Below are 25,690 nucleotides of genomic sequence, written 5' to 3'. Positions count from 1 at the left end.
AGCTTCCTGAGTGCTGGGATTACATGTGTACGCCACCACACCCAGCTATTCTTTATTTTGAAACAGGTTCTCACTAAGTAGCTGAGGTTGGCTGTGAGCCCGTAATCCTCCTGTCTCAGCTTCCCAAGTACTGGGATACAAACTTACACTACCATGCCCAGCCAACACTCTTACTCTTCTTTACCATCTTCCCACAAGGTCATGAAGTTGTATGGTGCACTAGGAGTGGTGGTGCTTGCTTGTAATCCTAGTACTTGGAGGCTGAGGCAGGAGGATTGCAGGTGTGTGGCCAGGCTCGGCAAATTAAGGAGGCCCTCTACAACTTGGTAAAACCCTGTTTCAAAATAAAAATAAAACAGGGATTGGGGTGTAGCTTGAAGGTAGACTGCCCTTGGGTTCAACCCCCAGTACCAAACACACACACACACACACACACACACACACACACACACCTAAAGTCATATGTTTATTTTAGAAATTTTAAATTGAGCTAGGTGTGGTGGTACACACTTGAAATCCTAGTACTTGGGAGGCTGAGACAGGAGAATTGCAGGTTTGAGGACAGCCTCAGCAAGTAGTGAGACTGTCATTAACCTAGCGAGACCCTGTTTCAAAATAAAAATAAAATAGGGCTGGAGGTGTAGATTGGAGGTAGAATCCTTCTGGGTTCAATCCCCAGTATCAAAACAAATTTAAAAAACCACAGCAAAACTTAAAGTAAAAATATCAGTTAAAATCTCAAATCAATAAAGATAACAAAAAATAAAATAAATAAAGATAACTGCTCACTGGGCGTGGTGGCACACACGCATATAAGCAATCTTAGCATTTGGGAGGCTGAGACAGGAGGATGATGGTTCACGGCCAGCCTCAGCTATAGCGAGACCCTTTACAACTCAGTGAGACCCTGTTTCAAAGAATAAAGAATAAAAAATAGGGCTAGGGCTGGGGGTGTAGTTCGAAGGTAGAATGACCCTGGGTTCCATCCCTAGTATCGCAAAATAAATAAAATAAAATAAAATAAAGATAACTGCTAATATTTTGGTATATTCATGGCAATATCAATAATATATTTTAAGATGTATATTTTATGTGTTTATATAGTTGAAATAATGTTTCACAACCTTATTTTTCTCTCAAAATTATACTAGCCTATATAACTTTGACTTTTTTCCTTGTCAGTAAGAATCCTCAAGCCAGCCAGGGATCACTTCTGTAATCCTAGTACTTGAGAGACTGAGACAGAGGATCTCAGATTTGTAGCCAGCTTCACCAACATACTAAGGTCCTATGAAAATTACATGGGGCCAGGGTGTGTAGCTCAGAGGTAGAGTGGCCTCTGGGTTCAATCCCCAGTATCATATATACACACACAAAAGTAACACTGAAGCCAAGCGTGGTGGCACACACTTGTTATCCAAGCATTCGGGAGGCTGAGACCAGAGGATCACGGTTCGCAGACAGCCTCAGCTAATTAGTGAGGCCCTCCGCAACTCAGTGAGACCCTGTTTCAAAACAAAGAATAAAAAAATGGGCAGGGGGTGTAGCTCGGAGGTCAAATGCCTCTGGGTTCCATCTCCAGGCCCGCAAAGAAAAAAAAAAAAAAAGTAACACTGAACAAGTTTTGAAATAATAATATGTTAACAACTTACTTTATGGTTCAGAGAGGGAACTTACTGTTTCAAGATTAAAAAATATTGTTTTATTTGAATTTATACAATAATCATAAACTTGATTAATTTAATTTTTAAAGTAATTACCAGTACAGATGGTAGAAGCCCAGTGCAGTGGCGTATACCTATAATCCCAGTATTTGGGAGGCTGAGACAGGAGGATTGCAGGTTCAAGGCCAGCTTCAGCTACTTAGTAAGCTCCTCCTCGGCAATTTAGCAATACCCTGTTTCAAAATAGGACGCCGAGCGTAGTGGCACATGCTTATAAATCCCCGCGCTTGGGAGGCTAAGACAGGAGGATCGTATAGGTTCAAAGCTAGCCTCAGCTACTTAGTGAGGTTCTCAGCAACTCAGTGAGACCCTGTTTCTAATAAAATACAAAAATAGGTCTGGAAGTATAGCCCGGAGGTAGAAAGTCCCTGGGTTCCATCCTCAGTACCACCAGTAAATAAATAAATAAAATGGGACTGGGGGTGCCGTCCACAGGTAGCTTGCCCTGGGTTCAATCCCCAGCACCACAAAAACAAACAAACAAACAAACAAATGGTAATGATGTCAGCATGGCTGGAATCCCAACAATCTCACACCCTGCCCCCTCCCAGTTACTCAGGAAGGAGGCCAGAGTTCTTCCCAAGTGGCTTCCAAGATCAAACACTCGCGCACTACATGACTGGAGGCACCGTGACTGGACCACTGGACCGTAGGGGCCACGGGAAGGAGATCAAGAGCTGCTTGTCTCCAGCTCCGAGACAGATGGAACTGATTACCTGGCCACCTGCTGCCCCATCATCACGTCACCTTCTTTCAGTCTTTTGGACGCCACTCTGAAAAAAAAAAAAAATCATTCTTAGTACTTAAGAGCATGGCCGAGGGTTAGGGGAATTCTTGAGTTTCAAGACAAATGGGATCCGCTGGGGAAGTGTGTGTAGAAATGAAACTTGGATGCACAAGGGGGTATGAGCAGGTGGGGTGCTGTGGAAGGGCTCTCTGTTTTGGGAATACAGAGATGCACCCTGGTAGTATCTTTCCATGAACGGCCAGGAGAATCTTAACACTGTGTTAAACTGAAGGTGAGTTCCTTTTAATAAATTTAAAAATATGATCCCAGGCACTGCTGGGACTTGATACCGAAAACACTAGCCACACGAAAAGGTATGTTAATTAGCATCATTTTTAAGCTCTACTTTTTAACTTGAGATTTGAATCTCTATCAATCTGCTATTAAAACATATATATTTAAAAGAAGGATCGCAGCCAGGAGTGGTGGTGCACATCTGAAATCCCAGTACTTGGGAGGCTGAGGAATAAAGATTGCTGGTTCGAGGCCAGCCTCAGCAATGGAGTTAACACCCTCAGCAACTTAGTGAGATCCTGCTTCAAATAAAGAATAAGTTGGACACGGTGGTGCATGCCTGTAATCCCAGTATGGAGGAGGCTGAGACAGGAGGATCACAGATTCTAGGACAGTTGCAGCAAGTAGTGAGACTCTTATAAACCTAGTAAGACCTGTTTCAAAATAAAGAATAAAAAACAGGGCAGGGAGTATAACTCGGAGGTCAAATGCCCCTGGGTTCCATCCCCAGACCCGCAAAAAAAAAAATAAAGTAAATAAATAAATAAAAGATTGCCAATCAATGGAAAGCAAGAATAGATGGCTTTAGTCTTAGCAACCTCTGCCCAAATTATCTGCCAGTAATGAAATGGATGAGTTAAGGTTTAGCTTCTTTTTTCTTTTAATTTGTTTTTTCTTTTCTTTTTCTTTTTTTCTTTTCTTTTTTTTTTTTTTGATACTAGGGATGAAACCCACGGGTGTTTTACCTCCGAGCTACACTCCCAGCCCTATTTTTTATTCTTTATTTTGAAACAGGGTCCCACTGATTTGCAAAGGGCCTTGCTAAGTAGCTGAGGCTTTCCACAAACAGTGATCCTCCTGTCTTAGCCTCCTGAGATTACAAATCTGGGATTACAAGCATGCGCCACCACGCCCAGCTTTTGGTTGGCTATTTTAAAAGGTGAGCTATGGTACTTTAAAATAGGGTCCAACATACAACATAAGAATTTTTTTTTGGGGGGGTACCAGGGATTGAACCCAGGGGCATTCTACCTCTGAGCTACACTCCCAGCCCTATTTTTTATTTTAAAATAGGGTCTCACTAAGTTGCAGAGGGCCTCAGTAAGTAGCTGAGGCTGTCCGGAAACCACGATCCTCCGGTCTCAGCCTCCCAACCACGCCCAGAAAACATAAGAATTTTTAAAAGGCAAATCATACCTCATGTAAGGATCCACAGAGAGGAACAAAGCTTCCAGCAGGACCTCTGCAAAACAAAGCATTCCATAAGCAAATAGAAACGCAAGGCCTGGGACCTGCACTGTGTGTGGCCTTCTAAAACACATAGACAATATTTCTGCTTCAGGGCAGCCTGTCCTTTTCAACATTATTATTGTTGTTGTTATTATATTATTGTTGCTGTTGTTGTTGTTGTTATTGCAATGATAGGAATTAAATCCAAAGCTTTGTGCATGCTAGGCAAACACTCTCCTCCTGAGCTACACCCCAGCCTTTCATCTGTGCTTTCTATTGAAGAGACAAGTCTGAAGAACTCACATTAGACCTACAAAATGGTGATGATAATCATAATAATAATGGTATTATTTACTTAGCATGCTCCCCAGGGTGTTTTAGTCAGCTTTTTCAATGCTTTGACCAAAAATGCTTTGACCTTAAAAAAATACTTGGAGGAAGAAAGGTTTCGGGGGGGGGCTCATGGTTTCAGAGGTTAGTCCACAGTCACTAGGCTCCATGGCAGAAGCAGGATCCTCAGGGCACGGCAGAGGAAAAGCTGCTCTCAGCTCATGGCATGGGAAGGAGAGGCAGACAGACAGAAGAGAGAAGAGAGGAGGGCTTCAGGGACAGAGTCATTCCCCAAGGCCACGCCCCCGTGACCCCTGACCCACCTCCTTGGCAATGTCCCACCTTGGAACCTGGCTGCATAGCCTAACACATGAACTTCTGTGGGGGGGGGGCACTCTACATCCAGGCGGTCACACATGGTAACACATGTTCCCATGTTAAGTTTGTAACCACTATGTCACAGTGCTCACATAGGATTTCATGGCCAGCCCCAGTATGAATGATTCGCATTCTGCCGGAGGGACTCTCATGCACACATGTTCTGGGACTCTGAATTGTTAGGATAAGCAGCCCAGTCATGCCAAAGATGGCGGCTCTCCAGCTTCTCTTCCGGATCGTGCTGGTTACCTCATAGCTTGCCAAGGGGGGCCACGGGATGCCCAACAACCAGTCCCCTGATAACACACTCACTGGGGTATGAGCCACCCAATCAGTAAACGCCCCGTACTTTGTGCGATCTTCCCCTGTGAGCGGAAGCCCCCTCCTCCCAGCTGCCTGATATAAAGGGGAGCTGGGCTGTCTTAATAAAGCTTTTGTTTGCTTGCTTGCTTATCTCTGACGGCTGGCCTTGGGTCTTTCCTGCGCAGACCCTTCATGAATAACTTTGCTGATGGCATCCCCTTTTTCTCAAAAGTTTACTTACCCATAAACTCCCCTAACAGACATCGCCTAGTCTGAGCTCTGCACGCAGCTCCTGGGCAGTGTTTACCTGGCTGTCTCCATTGGGCTGACCAGGACAAAGAGGACACTCTTTCCACAGCCTGGTCAAAGCCACAAAGAGTAATGCCCTCAAGCTTGAGCTTCAACTATCAAAAGAAGCAGAGGGATCTTCCAACATGACATTAAGACTTCATACAAGAAGGGTGCAGTGGCGCACACCTGTAATCCCAGTACTTGGGAAACTGAGTCAGGAGGCTTCAGTAACTTAGCAAGACTCTTAGCAGCCCAGTGAGACCCTATTTCAAAACCAAAAATTTAAAAAAATGGGCTGGAGGTATAGCTTGGGGGTAAAATGTCTTTGGATTCCATTCCCAGTAAAACACACCACACACACACACACACACACACACACACACACACACACGTCTTCATATAGAGGACCCTAAAGGATCTCTGTGGCAAATGAAAATTGGCTACAAATACCTAACCTCCCACTTATGTGTGCTGGTCTCTCGGCCACTCCTCCCATCAAGAAACCTCTTTCTAGGGGCTGAGGATGAAGCTTAGTGGTAGAGAGTTTGCACAAAGTCCTGGGTTCAATCTCCAGCAAAAAGAAATCTATTTCCTACCCCTTGACTCAGGCCTTCGCCATGTGACTTCTTTTGACCAATGGGATGTTAGAAAACATGCTACAAAGTGGGTGTGGTGCTGTACACCTGTAATCCTAATACTTGGGAGGCAGAGACAGGAGGATCACAGGTTCAAGGACAGCCTTAGCAAGTAGTTAGACTCTCATCAACCTAGCAAGACCCTGTTTCAAAATAAAAATAAAATAGAGTCAGTTCAGAGGTAGAATGCCCCTGGGTTCAATTCCCAGCACCATATTAAAAAAAAAAAAAAGAAAAAAAATATGATACAAACAAAAGCTTGAAAAGTGCTTGCTTATTAGAGCTTGCAACTTGCCAACTCCAGCTGCTCCAGACCCATGAAACCACTATGAGAACAGAGGCTTGCACATTAGCAGAAAGCCTGCTGACCACCAGACATGTGAGTGAGGCTGCTCCTAGAATAACCATCTGGCCCAGATGAGACCGGCAGTAGAAGCACTCAGCTTAACCCAGCGCAAACTGCCAACCCTCCGAATTGTGAACTAATAAACACTGTTTGAAGTCACTAAGCTTTGGGGTAGTTTGTTAACGCAGCGAAGGCTAACTTATACAATCTTTTCCAAGCCTGAAGTTTGACTTACCTCCATTTTTTAGGGGTGGGAGCTCAGTAGTCTTCAACTCAAAGTCACTATTAGCGGGGTAGCCTTTAAAGTGCTTCTTCAGGGTCCAGCTCTTAGCCTGAACCATCGTGCAGCTCCTAGAACACAATAAACAGGTGGTCAGCTGCCAGGAAGTGACTGGATTCTCACAGATCCCTCACCATTACACCAGGGCCAGACAGTACAACTCTCTTATTACCAGGTAGCATCAACCACATTCATTGAGTATTTACTTTTTTTTTCCTGGTGCTCTGCTAAGTACTTTATCTATATATCATCTTATCCCTACAACTTTTCTCTAAGATAGACATTGTTGCTATTTTTCGGTTCTGTTTTGTTTGTAGTACTGGCGATTGAATTCAGGGGCATTCTATGTCTGAGTTATATCCCCAGCCCTATTTTATTTTTTATTTTGAAACAGAGTTTCACTAAGTTGGAGGGCCTCACCACTAAGTTGCTGAGGCTGGCCCTGAACCTGTAATCCTCCTATCTCAGCCTCTCAAGTATTGGGATTTTAAGTATGAACCATGATGCCTGGCTTGCGTTGTTTTTTGATACTGGGGATCAAACCCAGGGGCACTCTACCTTTGAGCTACACCTTCTGTCGTGTGTGTGTGTGTGTGTGTGTGTGTGTGTGTGTGTGTGTATGTGTGTATTACTGAACTCAGAGACATTCTTCCTTCAAGCTATACTCCCAGCCCAATTTTAGTTCTTATTTGGAAATAAGGCCTTGCTAGATTGCTGAGAGCCTCACTAAGTTGCTGAGGTTGGCCTAGAACCTACGATCCTCCTGTCTCAGCCTCTCAAGTACTGGGATTATAGGCATATGCTACCATACCTGGCTCTATCTTGTTTTTTGTATTTTGAAACAGCCTCACTAAGTTGCTGGGGGTCTTGTTAAGTAAGATGGTCATTGTTATCATTGCCAATGTACTGATAAGGAAACTGAGGCTTACAGAAACCTTCAGCTGGGTGGGCGCATGCCTATAATCCCAGTACTTAAGAGTCTCAAGAGTTCTTTGCTCAAAAGTGGAGACAGGAGGATCACAGGTTCAAGGCCAGCCTCAGCAACCTAGTGACACTCTGCTTCAAAAAAAAAAAAAAAGTTCCAGGAGTGTAGTTTGGAGGTAGAGTACGCCAGGGTTCAATCCCCTGTCTCAAAATAATAATAATAATAATAATAATAATAATAATAATAATGGAGGAGGAGGAGGAAGAGGAGGAGAAGGAGTGCCTCCAGCTAGGTGAGTGTGCACCTGCAACCCCAGTACTTGGGTGGCTGAGACACTTATGAACATATGTGAGACTACCAGTGTCAATCTCAATATCCTGTATGGGGAGTGGGTGGGGTTAAGAGGGAACAGGGAAAGCTCACCAAGTGCTGGTGCCTGTATTCACTATGAACAGCATTATGATTTGAGACTATACTACACCAATAAAAGTATTAACATAAGTAGATAAACTTGCCTTCACACATTGAGGCAGACTTGAGCTCGAGGGTCAGGACTTTGGACACCAAACTACAGGCAACACTGGGAGCCCACCCGGTTCCTGAAAATGCTGGTGATTTACTATGGGGCCAGCGCTGGGGCCCGGGGCATTCTACCCTGGAGGGGGCACTTCCACTTTGGGAAATGAGCAGTGGAAGAGGTCCAATTCCAAACTCTGCTCCTCCTCTTCCTCCTCCCTCCTCTTTTTTTCCTCACCCCTGGGGACTGAACCAGGGGGTGTTCTACTCCCAGCCTTTTTTAGTTAGTTGTTTGTTTGTTTGCGGGTCTGGGGATGGAATCCAGGGACAGTCAACCTCCGAGATAGACCCCCTGCCCTATTTTTTATTCTTTATTTTTAGACAGGGTCTCACTAGTTGCGGAGGGCCTCACTAAGTAGCTGAGGCTGTGGGTGAACCGTGTTCCTCCAGTCTCAGCCTCCCAAATGCTGGGATTACAAGCCTGCGCCACCACGCCCGGCTTGTCTCAACCTTCCCAGTACTGGGAATTCAAGTGTGCACCACCACGCCCGACTTCCTCCTTCTTTATAAATATTATTTTAAATTGACAAAGTATAACTATATACATTGCTGAAGTACAATGTGCTATAAATCCAGCTAAGGAATATATCTGTCACTTTATTGTTTTTACCGTGAGGCATTTGAAGTATATTGCGTTATTCTGAAATTTACACCATTATTCACTAGTCGCCGTGCTGTGCAATCGATCTCAAAACTTACTCCTCCGCTCTGGCCCTCGGTGCCCTTTAACCAACATCTCCCAGCCCCTCCCAGCCTGGGGCAATGGTTCTTCATGTTGTCTCTCTCTCCCAAACTTCAACTGCTGGCAAGGAGGGGAAGACCCGCCTCCTTGGGAAGAAGGGCAGAGGCGGGCGCCATCGAGGACAATCTCATCCACCCAAAGAGGGGGACCTGGTGCGGAGCCCCCGGGCGCACCTCGGCCTCGCCTGGCCCATCCCCGAATTCCCGCCCTATCTCTCTTCTCCTTCACACTCGCCCCAGCAGCAGGCACTCGAGTTCCTCTGTGAGCCCCTTCCCCGGAGCAGGCGGCTTTGGGGTGTGCCCGGGAAATACAACCAGCCCCTGCCCTTCCTCCAGCACTGGTCCCGGGTCTCCCCAAGAACCCGCAGGGACCCCACGCTTCGGAGGGCGGGATCCTGAGTTTCCTCCGCGTGCAAGACCGGAGAAAATTCAGCGCCGGGAGCGGGAGGGCTCGGCACAATCGCTCCACCCGGGGGCGTCTAGATGCTCGAATGGAGGAAAGGAGAAAGAGTGGAAGGAAAGGGAGGAGGAGGAAGGGGGGAGGGGGAGGGGGAGGAGGAGGAGGAGGAGGAGGAGGGCGAGGAGGAAAAAAAGGGTCGGTGCCTACCTACCTTACACTTCCTAGAGACGAGGACCAAATGCGGCCCGCAGGGCGCCGGACTTGCATTTATATCAGGTCCGGGAGGGGGCGTGGCTTCTCGGGGGCGGAGCTATTTCTGGACTTGACCTCCAGAGAGTGGAAGCCCAGTTGGAGCCCAGCTTGGGCGATCCTGGGCCTGCTGTGCCCGCGGGCTGGCTGGGGACCCAGTGGGAGATTTGGGGTGGGAGAAAGAGCCGAGGTCTCCGAAGCGCAGGCCGGCAGGGGTGAGCAGCGGGGCCTCAGGGTGCTTAATGAAAAGGGTTACCTCCTCCGCACAGCCTTCCCAGAATCTTCCAGGTTGGAGAGCGCTCCTGCCTTTTGAGGCCTCCACCCATCCCACCCATCACGCCTGAGCCGGCCTCTGCGAGGGGAGGTGGTCCACCGCTCTGTTAAGCCCAAGCCAAGTCGCTGGTTTTAGTGTTGTGCTCGGAAGCCTGTCTCTGCCACTTGCTGGTGGTGTGGCTTTGAGGGAGTTATTTCACTTCTTGCCCCAATTCATCCCTCTGCAGGATGGGGCTAAGACTACTAATAATGTTTACCAGCTAGACTCGTTTTGGAAATCTCATGCCTTAGGGCTGAGGGCTTGCCTAACAGGAACTAACCGGAGTCAGGATCATATGAAAAGTAAATGTCTTTTTTTTTCTTCTTCTTCTTTTTCTAGTACTGGGAATGAAACCCAGGGGCATTCTACCTCCAAGATACATCTCCAGTCCTATTTTTTTATTCTTTATTTTGAAACAGGGTCTCACTAAGTAGCTGAGGCTGGCTGCAAACCTGGCTGTAATCTGCCTGTCTCAATCTCCCAAGCACTGGGATCACAAGCGTGCGCCATCACGCCCGGCTCCTAAATGTCTTTTTTTTTTTTTTTTTTGGTGGTACTGGGGGTGGAACCCAGAGGCTTTCTACCTCCGGGCTATACTCCAAGACCTATTTTATATTTTTATTTGGAAACAAGGTCTCACTGAGTTGCTGAGAGCCTCACTAAGTAGCTGAGGCTGGCTTCGAACCTGTGCTATCCTCCTGTCTCAGCCTCCAAAGCGTGGGGATTACAAGTGTGCGCCACCATACCTGGCTCTGAATGTCTTTTTAAAAGAGGAAAATAAACCAGGTGTGGTGGCACCCGCTTGTAATCCCAGCATTTGGGAGGCTGAGACAGGAGGATCGCGGTTGGCAGACAGCCTCAGCTACTTAGCGAAGCCCTCTGCAACTCAGTGTTACCCTGTTTCAAAATAAAGAATAAAAAAAGAGGAAAATAAATGAGATATCACGTGCTTAGGCTAGTACAGGTGTGTGGTCCGTATTCAATAAACACTAGATTCCAATAACAGTCTTTTCACTTCTCAACCGGCCCTAAGAGAATCCCAGCAACTATCCATTCATATATTGCCAAAGCCTAACCTAGTCTTAAGGGTCATGTAGTATAGACAGGGAAACAGTGCAAAGATGTTTAAAGAACTTTCAACTTCTCCCTGACTATCCTCCATTACCCCTCCTGGAGTTAACAAGTGTCACCCGCCCACTATTCATTCTTTACTCCCTTCTCCAGGACCATACGGAAACCATGCAGAGAGTTCTATAGAACCGTCCTGAAGATCATCAAATTCTGCCCCCTTTTTTCTGATTCAACATCATAAACAGCTCTTCAAATAAACAAACAGATATAGATGTTACTTGTTACTTAACTAGTTGTTGAGTAGTTTTCCATCATTAAGGTGTTCAATTATTTATTCCTCAATGTTGAAGTTATTTCAAGGTATATTTTGCTCTGTTCCCACCCATAATCCTGCAATAAGCACCTTGTATGGATAGCCTTACAATTCGTCTTCTATTTTTTTTTTAATGGTACTGGAGGTTGAACCCAGAGGCATTCTACCTCCAAGCTACCCCCTCAGCCCTATTTTATCTTTTATTTTGAAACAGGGTCTCACTAGGTTGCCCCAGGACCTTGCTAAATTGCCAAAGTTGGCCTCAAATCTTCAATTCTCTCTCAGCCTCACAAGTACTGGGATTACAGGTGTGTGCCACCACTCTTGGCTATATAGCCTTATAATTTTAATGTTTTTATTTCTGTAGGCTGTATTACCAAATGTGATATTATTGAGTAAAAATAATTTCTATTCATTTGTTTATTGTGGTACTGGGGATTGAACCCAGGGGCATTCTACCTCTGAGCTATACCCCCAGCCTTATTTTATTTTTTATTTTGAAACAAGATCTCACTGCAGAGGGCCTTGTCAAGTTGCTGAGGCCTTGCTAAATTGCTGAGACTGGCTACAAATGGGCAGTCCTCCAGTCTCAGCCTCCCAAGGACTGAGATTATCGGCAGGCACAATCATGCCTGGCTAGAACATATGTTTTTAATGTACTCGGTTGAAACAAATGACACCGTTGATATGTGGCCACTTTGACCTGAAGAAATAGCAGTTTCATAAAGTTAACTCTTATGAAAGGTTACCAGATTTCTTTATAAAAATAGTGTAGCCATTGCTTTGCTACTGGCAGTGTCTGAGAGTTCCTGTTAACCAAAGCTTACCTCAGGAGTGAGGATATTATTTTTGCCTTTCACCAATCCAATGAGTGAAAGTTAGTTTTTACCCTGGGTCACCTAAACCAATCGTATGCCCTTGGGTGTAGGACTCCTCTTTTCTCCTCCCCAGGATTTCAGTTAACGAGTTACTAAATGAAAGCAATAGACTTCTCAACTGTCTGCATAAGACAGCAATGAGGGGCAATCAGATGTTAGCAGTACAGTTTTGTCAGTTTCACAGTAAAAGTTGTTTGCTAAAGTCAAAAGCTTTTCAATAAACCAGGCATGGTGGCACAGGCCTGTAATCCTAGTCCTTGGGAAGCTGAGACAGGAGGATAGCAGGTTCAAGGACATCCTCAGCCAGCAAGTGAGACTTGCTGGGTGTGGTGGCGCAGGCTTGTAATGCCCGTGCTTGGGAGCCTGAGACAGGAGGATTGCGCAGGTTCGAAGCCAGCCTCAGCTACTTAGTAAGGCTCTCAGAAGCTTAGTGAGAACTTATTCCCAAATAAAATATAAAATAGATCTGGGAGTATAGCCTGGAGGTAGAAAGCCCCTGGGTTTCATTCCCAGTACCATAAAAAATAAAAATACAAAAGAAAGAAAGAAAGAAAAGAAAAGAAAGTAGTGAGACTCTCATCAACCTAGCAAGACTCTGTTTAAAAATAAAAATAAAATAGGACTGAGGGTGTTGCTCGGAGGCAGGATGCCCCTAAGTTTAATCTTCAGTCCCAAAAAAGAAGAAAAAAAACCTTTTTCAATAAAAGAGTTTAAAAAATTCTATGTGGCTCAGAGAGTGTGTATTAGTTTGCTAGGGCTGCCATGACAAAATACCATAGGATGGGTGGTTGAAACAACATTTGTTTTTTTTTTTCCAAGGTTTTGGAGGCTGGAAGTCCAAGATTAATGCATTGGTTTGATTTCTCCCGAAACCTGCTCCTGTTCCTTGGCTTATTGATGGCCATCTTCTCCTTGTGTGCCCAATGGCCCTTCTGTGTTCCAACGTCCTTGGTATCTCCCTTCTAGTGGGGCCACCACTTATATTAGAGTCCCACCTAAAGGCTGTGTGTATGTGTGTGTGTGTGTGTGTGTGTTTGTATAGTAAAAAATATATATATAATTACTAGCAAGTAGCAAGGTCCTCAAACATCTTTTTCCTCCATACTTACTTATATATTTATTTTTGGAACTGGAGATTGAACCCAGGGGCATTCTACCCCCAAGCTACACCCCCAGCCTATTTTTAAATTTTTAAAATTTTTATTTTGAAACAGAGTCTCACTAAATTGCAAAGGGCCTCACTAAGTAGCTGAGGCTAGCCACAAACCTGAGACAGATCCTCCTGTCTCAGCCTCCCAAGTACTGGAATTACAAGCATGTGCCGCCATGCCTGGCTTATTTTTCCAATCACTTAAAAATGTACTTATGAGGCAGCTATTGTAAACAAAGCCTGTCTCAGGCACATCAAGATAATTAACACACTGTGCTTTTGGACATTGAAAGAGTTAATAAGATTTCGGCATGAAAAGTCTTTGCAATGTAAGAATTATAGAAATAACGTGCTAGGAACATAGAGAGCCTTGTGATTCACTTGATGTCAAATGGAAGGGATTGATAACATTTGGCCAGATCAAGTCAAACAGGATTTCTTTGCTGAGCAGCGTGACTCAGTGGATCTCAATGGCTGCAGTTAGCCGAGTCATGGTGATTCGGCGGCTTGACTGTTACATAATCATGCTCAGAGTTGCAATACAGAACAAAGGATGAAAGGAAAAGATTGCCTTTCTTTTGCTATGAGAGAAAACCCTTCTTCAGTTCAGTCTTCTGATTTTAGGTGTCAGTGAGCTCTGATCTAACTTAGGGAACAATTCCCTTAAAACACTCAAATTATAGAAATAATAAATGAATGCTTCCAATCCAATAATTCAGATGATAAAGATGTATAAGGCATAAAAAGCAAAAGCCACTGTCATGTGTTTGGTGGAAACTCCTGGATCTGTTTCTGTAGCAATGCATTTATTTATTTATTTATTTTCCAGGTCCAGAAATGGAACTCAGGGGACATTCGACCTCTGAGACACACCCCCTGACCTATTTTTTATTCTTTTTTTTTTTTTTTTTGGTACTGGGGTTCCTGGAAGCCCTTCTACCTTCGGGCTACACTCCCAGACCTATTTTTATATTTTTATTTGGAAACAGGGTCTCCTAAGCCAGCGCGGGGCTGGCTTCGAACCTGCGCGATCCTCCTGTCTCTGCCTCCCAAACGCGGGGATTACAAGCGTGCACCACCACGCCCGGCTTTTTATTCTTTATTTTGAAACTGGGTCTCACTGAGTTGGGGAGGGCCTCACTCAGTAGCTGAGGCTGTCCGCGAACTTCGATCCTCCGGTCTCAGCCTCCTGAATGCTGGGATTACAAGCATGCACCACCACGCTAGTAGCAATACATTTAAAAAGTAACTAAAAGCCAGGTGTGGTGGCACACGCTTGTAATCCCAGCATTCAGGAGGCTGAGACCAGAGCATCGCAGTTGAATGCCCCAGACCCGCAAAATAAATAAATAAATAATTAACTAATTAATTAATTTAAAAAATAAGACGGGCATGATGGCGCATGCTTGTAATCCCAACATCCAGGAGGTTGAGACTGGAGGGTCGCGGTTCTCGGACAGTCTCAGCTACCTAGTGAGGCCCTCTGCAACTCAGTGAGACCCGGTTTCAAAATAAAGAATAAAAAATAGGGCAGAGGGTATAGCTTGGAGGTTGAATGCCTCTGGGTTTCATCCCCAGACCTGCAAAAATAAATAAATAAATAAATAAATAAATAAATAAATAAATAAATACTAAATAAATAAATATCAAAAAGTTAAAAAGGCTGGGGTATATCTTTTTTTTTTTTTTTTTTCGGTCTGGGGATGGAACTTAGAGGCATTTGACCTCTGAGCTACAACCCCTGCCCAATTTTTTATTCTTTATTTTGAAACAGGATCTCATTGAGTTGCTGGGATTACAAGCGTGCGCCACCACACCTGGCTTGGGGTATATCTTAGAAGTAGAATGCTCCTAGGTTCAATCCCTAGTCACACACACACACACACACACACACACACACACACACACACGCACACACAACCACGTGTAGTGACACATGCCTGTAATCCCAGTAGTTAGGAGGCTGAGACAGGAGAATTGCAGGTTCAAGACCAGCCCCAGCAATTTAGCAAGGCTCTCAGCAACTTAGTGAGACCCTGATTTAAAATAAAAAAATAAAAATAGGCCTAGAGGTGTGGCTTGAAGGCAGAATGCCTTTAGGGTTAATCCCCAGTAACACACACACACACACACACACACACACACACACATCTCACCATTTCTCATTAATCTAGCAATCACATCTGAGGTAGGGGTGGGAGGGAGGATAAATATAATACACATAACGGAAATGAAATTTAAACCTACAGATGAGAGTGGCAGTGGGCAAACTAGAATGCCCTTCAGACCAAATCCTGTATATCACGTAAGGTAAGAATGGCTTTTATATAGTTAAAAAATATATATATAACAAAAACCAGGCATGGTGGTGCATGCTAGCAATCCCAGGTACCCCTGGGGTTCTCCTGTGGCAGGAGAATCGAAAGTTTAAAGTCAGGCTGGGCCCATTAGCAAGACCCTGTCTCAAAATAGCATACAAGAAGGGCTGGGGATGTAGCTCAGTGGTAGAGCGCTCCTGCAGCCTAAAAACAGAGTCCAGGGATGAGTTAGAGGCGCACTTGACAGCTTGGAACGCATTAAGGCTTCCACGTGGGCCTCTTGGTCTGTTTGGGCTCTTTAACAAAATGCCATAAACTGGCCAACTTATAAAAACCAACACTTGCGTCTCACAGTTCTGGGGGTTGGGAAGTCCAAGATAAAGGCCCTGGCAGATTTGGCCTGTATCCTCAGAAATGCTGGCCATGTGTGTTCTCGTAGCAAAAATGGGAAAGTAGGAAGGGTTTTCTTTCAGGTCTATTTATTTATTTATTTATTTATTTAATTTATGTACTGAGGATTGAACCCAGAGACAGTCTATCTTCAAACTATACTCCCAGCCCAGTTTTCTTTCTTATTTGGAAAAAAAAAAAAAGTCTCACTAGTTTGCTGAGAGCCTCACTAAAATTGCCAACGCTGGCTTTGAACCTGTGATCCTCCTGCCTCAGCTTTCCAAGTACTGGGATTACAAGTCTGCACACCACACCTGGCTCTCAAGCCTTTTTTTTTTTTTTTTTTTTAAATAACAGTACTAATTCTGCTGGGCGTGGTGATACACACGTGTAATCCCAGCATTTGGGAGGCTGAGACAGGAGGATCGTGGTTCGCAGACAGCCTCAGCTACTTAGTGAGGCCCTTTGCAACTCACTGAGACCCGGTTTCAAAATAAAGAATAAAAAATAGGGCTGGAGGTGTAGCTTGGAGGTAGAATGCCCCTGGGTCCCATCCCCAGTACTGCAAAAAAAAAAAAAAAAAGAAAAAAGAAAAAAGAAAAAAAAATATATATACTAATCCCAGCATCCTTTTTTTTTTTTTTTTTTTTTTTGTGGTACTGGGGTTCCTGGAAGCCCTTCTACCTCCGGGCTACACTCCCAGACCTATTTTTACATTTTTATTTGGAGACAGGGTCTCCTAAGCCAACGCGCGTGGCTGGCTTCGAACCTGCACAATCCTCCTGTCTCTGCCTCCCAAGCGCGGGGATTACAAGCGTGTGCCACCACGCCCGGCATCCCAGCATCCTTTTATAAGGATACTAATCTCATGTAGGGCTCCACTGACATGACCTAATCACTTCCCAAAGACCCCCACCTCCTAATACCATCAACTGAGGATAAAATTTCAACACATGGATTTTGGTGGTACACAAATATTTTAGACCACAGCAGTGCAGAATTCAGGGAAATAAGTATTGGTCCTGCTTTGTTAATGGTGGCCTGGGTGTAAGGGTCTATGTGTATGTACATGTGTGTAACTTAAACAGCCCTGTGTCCCCTAATCCTTACCTCTCCACGCAGCATTGAGTCCCCGAGGACCCACCGCAGCATCACAGGAAGTGTCTCCCAGCCCTAAGTCCTGCCTGGCCTGCTCAAACCCGCGGCTCTGCTTGTCGGCTCCTCATATTGTCTGGGTTGTCATTCTCTCCGGTGCTGATCTGCCCACACACTCCCTCCTCTCCAGCTCCTCTGCTTTCCACGGCTTTCTACCTGTGTCCCAGGGGCCCCGTGTTGGCCTCCCGCGTCCTGCTTGTGTGGGGTTAGAGTTTTACAACACGCACCTGCTTCCCTACTACATATCCAGCAAGAAGCCTTTGGCCAGGAGAAGGGGCATCTTCCTGGAAGGCTTTAAAGAATGTCTCTTGGCGGGGTCCACAGCAGAGGTGGGGTACTGCCTGCACACTTCTGGCCATGCTTGTCTCGGCAGGGGCTGAACTGCAGTGCAGATGTTCGCTAATTCCCAGTCCCCTTGTTATACTTGCCAAGCTTTCCGAAAAGCTTCTAGATGGGACAGGAATCAGGAACGAGGACCTGGCCAAGAAGACTACAAAGCTCAATTTCAACAATTTATAGTTTTTTTCTGTGCTTTTTCCCCCATCTGGTTTTGAATTTATATCAGTTGTTGTTTGTGGGCGCAAACCCAGGGCTTCGTGCCTGCCGGGTGTGTGCTCTACTGTTATGGAGCGCACCCGAACAAGAAGACCACTGACCCAAATTAAAGTATAAATTAAGCCTTTAATACAGATTCGAATCCAGACCCAAGCCTCATCTGTCACAGCAGAGATAGCAAGGGCCCGGACCATAGTTATCAAGCAACTTTTATACCTTTGCAATGAAGTTGTTGTTGTACAAAACTGATTGGTTGACCTTTACTTAAACAAAGCAACAATGTAAAGCTTGCAGTTGTGCTGGAAGGCATAGATCGTTATGAGCTTGTTTTTACATATTTTCCAGGATGTGGTTTATGTGAATATGTCCAAAACCCCAGATGGCCTGTTTATCTAACTGAAACATTTTCTAAACTAACTTCTTCTTGCTCCCTCCTTTGTTCTCAGGCCATGTCCTTTTTCTGTTTATGTCAAGGCAAGCCTTGACACTACCATTGAGCTACACCCCCAGCTCGTGGCCATTTATCACCATTAGCAGAGTAGGTATGAATTTTAGTCCAACTTCTTTCATAATTCCTCCTCAGCAAATGTTTTCGGCTTCCTCACTTCTTGCTTCTTCCATCAGCCACCCTGAGACACAGTCTTACTCCTGAATAAACCAATTGTCCCCTCACCACACCTTACCCAGAGGACCTGAACATTGTGGGAGAAAATCATGTAACTCTAATGACCGGTTTTACTCTACTCATAACCTACATACACACTCAAGACTGCCCAACAATCCCGAAGATCCTCTGATAAGCTTGTTTTTTCCTGCAGCTCAATAATAAGTTTATATTGATTGTGTTTTAGCCTAGTTAAAAATTATGTTAGCCAAACTTCTTTTTTTTTTTTTTTCAGTACTGGGGATGGAACCCAGAGGCATTTGACCTCTGAGCTATAAACCCCCACCCCTATTTTTTATTTTTCATTTTGAAACCAGGTCTCACTGAGTTGCAAAGGGCCTCACTAAGTAAGTAGCTGAAGCTGTCTAAAAACTGTGATCCTTGGGTCTCAGCCTCCCAAATGCTGGGATTACAAGCGTGCGCCACCACGCCTGGCCCAAACTCTCTTATTGTTAGAGATGCCTGTCACATGACAGTCATCATTTAAGCAGAAGCTTCCAGGAAAGCTTTATAAAGGTAAACAGAATTAATCCTCTATTTTTTTTTTCTGCATGGAACACGCATAAAAGTGGAGGGGCCACTTTGCAATGGGGAGGGCCTCAGGCAAAGAGGGCACAGGTGGAGGGCTGGAAGGACCTGGGAAAACCCTCTCATGAGAGCCCTGCGTGAGTTCTGGAATGTTGCATCACACAGATGACCCACTTTCTCCTTTAAGCCACTGTAGATATCTGATGTTTTTGCCACACCCAGCAGAAACAAGCCTTAGCTGCAAACCACTCAAACCAATTTCTCTCTAGTCCTCTCCGTTCTGGATAACTGGGGCCTCCCTCCCCAAATCCTGTTATCTGAAAGCCATCTGAGATTCTACCCATTCAACACTCCACCCCAATCCAGTTTAACAGCAAGTACAGAGGCATCTCCTCCAAAATTCCTTAATCTTCTATGTCGGGAATCCAGCCTGACAGCTGGCAGGGCTTGGCGAGATGATGAGTACCGGACGACTCGAACACAAACCCACGAGCCGGGAGTCAAGTCAAGCGAGATCTCATTTATTTCTTTCCAAGCCATCCTTTATATAGTACCAAGCCACGAGGGGAATTTCCATGAAAAATAGCCTAGCCTATCCGGGATAAAGATCACTAGCACATAGTTTACAGCCAATCCCAGGCCAGTACATGAGCCATTCATGTGTGCGGAAAGCTCCTTTAAAGGTAGAAAGGGAAAAACCGCTCAGTCTCCCCACCCATAGTGAATGGGGAAACCACGCCTTCCTAGCTTCCTCCAGGTGCCATCTTGACCGTTTTTTTTTTGCTGAATCACTTTACTTAAAGTTTTGCCTTAGGCCGTAGGCCGCTCAGGCCGAATCTTCTTAGGCGCTGTATAGACACACCCCATCACTTCCACTTATCTTTATTGCTGCTACTCCTGTCTCTCAAATAACTTGGTCAGCTTCCATCCATCCCTCCCTTCCTTCCAATCTTTTCACCACCAAGAAGATAGAAGAAACTATCACAGTGCAAACCAACTCTCATCCTTCAAATACTTCCCACCCCTCCCTGGCTAGACTTAGAATAGATCCTGAACTGTGTCCTTGGTCCCTGCTGATTCCGATCTCTGTACCATTCCTCCCATCCCCACTCCCCAACCTCACTAATGCCACAGTCAAACAAGCAAGCTCCTTCCAACTTCAGTGGCTTTGAGCATGCGGTTTGTCCTGCCTGGAATATTCTTTCTCTTTCCCTTTGGCTGTCTGGCTCATTCTCGTGCCTTGGGTTTTAGCCTAAATGCCTTTCCGAGACTTCCCTCTTTGTTCCTAAGCCTTGCTACGTGCTGTAATTAAATATGTCTACTTGTTTATTGTCTGCCTCTCCATAACTCATGAGAGCAACAGTGGCACGTGGGCCCAGCTACTGTGCACCCAGTACCCGGCCCAGGGCCTCACACATGGACGGTCCTTAATCCAGATTCATTAGTACAGGCACCTCTCTGCAGCATCCCTGTCCTCCCAGTCCATGAGCAGACTTTAAAGTTTCATAGAGTCAGAGCTTTTCTTGACAAGGACTCCAGAAGATGAGGTTTGGTTCCGCATGTGGCTAATAATACAAGAATTATTCTCTATACAAGAATCCTATTACTTGTAAAACCAGATGGACTGTTTTCTGCTCTCTGAAAGCCTGGAACTATAATTCCTGTAAGAGAAGATTTATCATGTTATATACCACCAGAGCGAGGGCCTGAGAAACCGCAGGAAACCGCGAGTATAGCCAATAGAAGCTGACCAGCAGCAACTCTCTGTATCCAAGATGGACACTTCAGGACGGTGCGCTGTTAAGGAGTTAGGCGGGGTTTATTTATTTTTTTAATTTTTTAGTTTTTTGCAGGTCTGGGAATGGAACCCAGGGACATTCGACCTCTGAGCTACACCCCCTGCCCTATTTTTTATTCTTTATTTTGAAACCGGGTCTCACTGAGTTGCAAAGGGCCTCACTAAATAGCCGAGGCTGTCCACGAACCATGATCCTTCGGTCTCAGCCTCCCAAATGCTGGGATTGCAAGCGTGCGCCGCCGTGCCCGGCTTAGGCAGGGTTTATAAAGATAAAAACCACAGACAGGACAGTAGCCAGTGTTCATTTCAGCTGAGGCAGCTATCAAACTGTGTCGGGCACTGATTAGCTATTGTTTGGGACACCGTGATCTGGGACTTGCCAAGGTTCAGGACACTGCGGTCTGGGAAACAGAATGTTGGTTAGTTCTCCAGGCTCCTGGGGGCCTGGCCTTTAAGCTGATTGGCTGGCGAGGGTTCAGGGGAATTGTCAGTTACTGCAGGTTGAAGGCAGGGGTGAAGGTAGGGGCAAACATGGAGTCACTCTGGTTTCCAGGCTTTAACATTGTGTTTTTTACTGGAACACAGGGTCACTCGGAGGACAAAGATGGAGTGGAGTTAGGCTAGGTGGCTAGCCTTCTAAAATCGCCAGAAAAAGCTTGCGAAGGCCCACTTGTGGAGTCAAAGGATTGAGCTCCTTTAGGAAATGGTGTCAGTAGATACTAAAATTACACAGAAGGAAATCAACTGCTGCTCTGCCTAAGAGAAGAAAGATAACTTGGAGCTCCCTGTTCTAGAAGGAAAAAGTGGGAAGCAGGGAGAGAAGAGTTCTGTGACACATAAGGGACCCCCTCCCATAATTCCTTACCCATTAGCAAAATTATGAAAAAGATTTTTTTTGTGTGTGTGTGTGGTACTGGGGGTGGAACCCAGAGTATAGTCTCCAGACTATACTCCCAGACCTTTTTTATATTTTATTTGGAAACAGGGTCTCACTAAGCTGCTGAAAGCCTCACTAAGTAGCTGAGGATGGCTTCGAACCTGCCCGATCCTCCTGTCTCTGCCTCCCAAGCGCGAGGATGACAAGCGTGCGCCACCAGGCCCGGTTTATGAAAAAGATTTCTAAATGTGAGAATGAACCAGTTGTTTGTGGAAAGTGGTAAAGAGGCTAAATGTCCTATCAATATCACCCCAGGACAAAACAGATGAATAACTTAAAGGAATGCAGGAGGAGGTAAGTCTAGGAGATCACGGATATTGATGAACTTTGACCAGAAAACATGGACCTAGGTTGGGCCAGGTTTAATGAGATCTCTGAAGGGCAGCAGGGCCTCTAAAAGCTGGCTCTGGGTTCTATTTGGGTTTTATTTGCCAGCTTGGAGGTATTTTTTAAGTTAGCAGATACTAGTTATTCTTAGTTGGGCATGGTGGGACATCCTTGTCATGCTGATACTTGGGAGACTGATAAAGGAGGATCGCAGCCTTCCAAGTACTGGGATTACAGGTGTTCACCCCCACACCAGCTAGCTGACTCTATTTTTAAGGGAGAAGAACGTATTTGCAAATAAAGATCTCTAATATGCAGGCTGACGCCTATTTAGAGTTTGTCTAAATAATCCATTAAATTAGGTAAACAGCCATTCTGGAAATATTCTCTATGATAATGTTTTACACAGGAAACATAAGGGGATGAACATCTGCTAATTAACACAATTTATACACAGGTATGCCAGGCTTCTGCCCCTGCTGTGAATCACTATATCTCACTAAAACAAAGCAAAATCCAAAAACTAAAAAGAGATGTGGCTGGACACTGTGGGGGCATGTCTGTAATCCCAGTACTTGGGAGGCTGAGACAGGGGGACCACAGGTTTGAGGACAGGGCACAAAAACTCAATAAGATCCTGTTTCCAAATAAAAAAATAAAAATAGGGCTGGAAGTGTAGCTCAAGGGTAGAATGCCCCTGGATTCAATCTCCAGAACCAAAAACAAAACAAAACAATGACAACAACAACATGAAAACCAACCAGAGTCAACTGCCAGGTTTAAATAGTATCATGATCTCAAAAATCCCTTTCACTTTCATCCTAAAAGGATAGGGGCGTGTGGACATTGGAGCTGTTTCTGGCTTTCCATAGATCTATGCAATCAATCCTATATGTTGATTTTCCTGTTTTAGGTGCTTTGTTGAAAAAGGGTTTCATTCACAAATTTTGAGGAAGATTGGGGAAAATATAAGCCATTATAAATGGTGGAATTTAGCCACAAGACATCTGCAACTGACTCTAAGAGTGGGTAGCACCCTCTGGCGGGCAATTTTGCAACTGGCCAAGGAGGCATTGGGACCAGTTGGGGGAGACCCAGAATCAAGCTCAGTCCTCTCCCCAAATCTCTGCTCAGCATCATTTTTTTTTCTGCATCTCTCTAGTGGTCAGCAAGTATCTTTTTTGTATCCCCGATGACCTAGTGGGTCTGGGATATAAAGCTATGAGGAGTGGGCTGTGATTTTTTTGCTTGCCTTAAATAAGAATTCCAAAAAAGTGGAAGAAATGGAAAGCGAGTTTCTTCCCAAAAGTGGCTGAATGGGGGGACTGAATAGTGAAGGGCAATAGATGTAAGAAAAACCAGGGCTCATACAGGCAGAATTCCCCCCTGTTCCTTAGTGCATGGGTTTCTGAAGAGATAAGGAGATTCATCATACTGTTGCTGGAGGCTGAGTCTCCAGAGATAAGACACTGGTGGGAGCTGGATAGCAGGTTACTTCATTCATCTGTGTGGCTCAGTAAGCAAAGTCCCGAGCTGAGCCCAGAGCTTAGAATGTGCAAGTTTTTTTTAATGCGTTCAGTCACTTAAATTTTAAGAAGGGGGGAGTAAGTGTGAGACCTGTTTTACCTAGTGTAAGCAAGATGCAGAAGCAGAGCAGCCTTAGTCTGTGCACTGTTTCTTTTTCTAGCAGTTCTGCACCTTATCTCAAGGGCTGTCTGGGAAAGCTCTGCTTGTTCACTGCTGAGGGGGCCTGTGAAGAAGCCTTTATTCTTCTATCTTGTTCCTAGGCTTCTAGCCAAGAGTAGTCTTCAAGGACATAACGGCTCCAGCCTCAACACAAGCTCGAGAAAATTAAAAATCAGGGTTGGCCATGAAACTGGTGGAGTGCCAATACCATTAACCACCTTCTTCACACTAGCAGACCACTGGACTAGCAGTTGACCTGCAATGAGATGGACAGATTTAAACACATGACCAAAAGGAATTTCTAGAGCAATGCTGATTCTGAGTTAGCTTTTTACATTTTTAAAAAATGTAATAGTGCCAGGCATGGTGGTACACGCTTGTAATCCCAGCATTTGGGAGGCTGAGACAGCCTCAGCTACTTAGTGAGGCCTTTAGCAACTCAGTGAGACCCAATTTCAAAATAAAAGAATAAAAAAATAGGGCAAGGGGGTGTAGCTTGGAGGTTGAATGCCCCTGGGTTCCATCCCCAGACCCGCAAAAAAAAAAAAAAAAAAAAAGTAATAGTATATATGTGTGCGTCTGTGTGTTGAGACATTTCTTTCTCCACTTTGGTTGTATCTGTGTGTGTGGTGGTAATGGGAATGGAACCCAGGGCACTCTACCTCCAAGCTATGCTCTTGACTTATTTGTTATTATTTGGAAACAGGGCATCACTAAGTTGTGTAGGGCCTCACTAAGTACCTGAGGCTGTCCATGAACCTGTGATCTTCCTGTCTCAGCCTCCTAAATACTGGAATTACAAGTGTGCACCACCACACCCAGCTATTTAGTGAGGCCCTCTGGTACTGGGAGCCAGAGAGCCTCATTAAGTCATAACCCAGGGAGTTCAATCCCCAGCACTGCAAATAAATAAACAATTAAATTAAATTTAGAAATAGAAGGAGGAGGAGGAGGAGGAGGAGGAGGAGGAGGAGGAGGAGGAGGAGGAGGAGGAGGAGAAGGAGGAGAAGAAGGAGGAGGAGAAGGAGAAGAAGGAGGAGGAGGAGAAGGAGAAGAAGGAGGAAAAGGAGAAGGAGAAGGAGAAGGAGGAGGAAAAGGAGAAGGAGGAGGAGGAGGAGGAGAAGGAGAAGGAGGAGGAGAAGAAGAAGAAGAAGAAGAAGAAGAAGAAGAAGAAGAAGAAGAAGAAGAAGAAGAAGAAGAAGAAGAGGAGGAGCTGTTATAGACCAAATTCAATGACTAGAATCCTAAGAACAGTTGTGATTAATGTGCTGGCATTGGGAAATGGTTTTGGTAATAATTTCTAAATGTATTAGAAAATAGCATTGGTATTAATTTCCAGAGCTTGTGTGTGGTGCTGAAACTCAGGCAGGGAGGAGGAGGGAGCTGTTACCCTGCAGAGATACCAAAAGTGATTAGCAAGAGCACAAAAGAGTTGTAGCCCAGGCCCTTCATATTTTAAAGACAAGTTTACATAATAAATAGCTTCTATTTTACAAGTTTACATAATAAATAGCTAAAACTCCCCAATGACTGGGAAGAGGGTATCTCTGACTGTTAAACTACAGGAGACAGGGGCAGGCCTACACCTGCATTAGGACAGGAGCAAATGGAAAGACTAAACAGGATGTAAGACAGTGAATCCTCATAATCACATCAAAAGACTTGCCCAGGAGAAAATGGGTGGATCTATGCCTAGTCATGTCAGGAAGACTATTGGTTAGGCAGGATAGAGATAATCGATCTTTATAAAAACCGTTCTGTATCCAAAAACTTCAGTATCTTACTTTCAAGACACTCTACCACATTTTCTCTGATGTGGTGCTTTATTCCTCTGTCCCTTCTTTCTACCTTTGTAATAATAAAAATGGCTTAAGCTTACAGCATAGTTCTGGCCATTCTTTTCTAGGATAGTTAAGACCAAGAACCTGCAGCTCCATCCCACACCATCCCACACTGTAACAATCAAGTTGCTGATCATGAACCATTTTTGCTATATACTGCAGCAATATCTGGGACATGTTTATACCAAAAAACTTTGTTGTTTATCTGAAATTAAAATCGAATGAAGCATCCTGTATTTTTTTCTGATAATCCTTCTGCCAGGAGACATTTGGCAAGCTCTAGAGACATTTCATGGGGGTTGTGGTGAAAGTGAGGTCTAGTGTGGAGAGACCAGGG

The 25,690-nt window shown here is 44.9% G+C and overlaps 1 protein-coding gene across 1 annotated transcript in view; it reads right to left on the bottom strand.

Annotated features, from left to right (window-relative positions):
* The window catches only part of PTGR1 (prostaglandin reductase 1), a gene marked incomplete at both ends in the record, with an annotated part of 28,313 nt that extends 21,714 nt beyond the window's left edge, over positions 1–6,599 (bottom strand). The window contains 3 exons of the mRNA XM_080708649.1: positions 2,441–2,497; positions 3,943–3,988; positions 6,494–6,599. Coding sequence (XP_080564775.1) covers positions 2,441–2,497; positions 3,943–3,988; positions 6,494–6,599 — 209 coding nt within the window. The remainder of the gene's footprint in view (positions 1–2,440; positions 2,498–3,942; positions 3,989–6,493) is intronic.
* Positions 6,600–25,690: the final 19,091 nt, after the last annotated feature.

The sequence above is a fragment of the Muscardinus avellanarius genome, assembly GCF_963383645.1.
Source record: "Muscardinus avellanarius genome assembly, chromosome: 13".
NCBI lineage: Eukaryota > Metazoa > Chordata > Mammalia > Rodentia > Gliridae > Muscardinus > Muscardinus avellanarius.
Note: the sequence above shows the minus strand (reverse complement) of the source record. Positions and strands in the feature narration are given on the sequence as shown.